General features: G+C 46.5%; 1 protein-coding gene across 1 annotated transcript; it reads right to left on the reverse strand.

Annotated features, from left to right (window-relative positions):
* Positions 1 to 325, reverse strand: SARC_17956 (hypothetical protein; the record flags this gene model as incomplete). The annotated part of the gene is made up of 1 exon (XM_014287959.1): positions 1 to 325. A coding segment is annotated over one exon (325 nt), but the record flags the coding sequence as incomplete, so codon positions are not given.
* Between the last annotated feature and the right edge of the window lie 367 nt (positions 326 to 692).

Here is a 692-nt window from a genome sequence, read left to right on the forward strand (position 1 = left end):
TACTGCATGCAGGGTACGGTACCTTGGCTTGTTTCTGTTTCCAGAGACACTTGTGGTTATACTTGAACAGAGCGGGGAAATATACCATCTTTGTAGTGTCACCACAGTTAGCACATATGATGTCATCACACTGATGCTTTTTCCACAGACTGTTCTTCCCAGCACCGGACCAGGATACATTACCCGCAGTAGCATTATCGTCAAAGTCCACAACTACATCCTCATCATCACCACTCTCATTCTCATTCTCATTGTCGCCACTCTTTTTACGGTTAAAGTATTGTTTACGATGCATACGTGACCCTCCCAACGCCTTCTTGTACATGATACATCTCTCACCTTGCCAGCACCACACATACTTTCTACACGTCTTTTCGCTTATGTGGAGGTTATAACACTGCTGGCTAAAGAACCGTCCATTACAATCTGAACACGTGAACCAAGTATTGGCAGGCACGTTCCAAACCCCGATACCATCCAAACAAAACTGTGACTCACAGGACTTACACCGCCGCCGCTTACGTTCTGTATTGATATCCAGGTCCTTTGCACCCATACCAATACAGCTATGTGTTTTGGAGTGTCCCTTCCCCAGATCAGTCACATGGCAGACTCGGCAGTACTTGTACTTGTCGCTACGCTTAGCAGGTAAGACAGGTCGAGCACGGTCATAGAAGAAGAGAGCTGCGTTT

The sequence above is a fragment of the Sphaeroforma arctica genome (assembly GCF_001186125.1).
Source record: "Sphaeroforma arctica JP610 unplaced genomic scaffold supercont1.12953, whole genome shotgun sequence".
Lineage (NCBI taxonomy): Eukaryota > Ichthyosporea > Ichthyophonida > Sphaeroforma > Sphaeroforma arctica.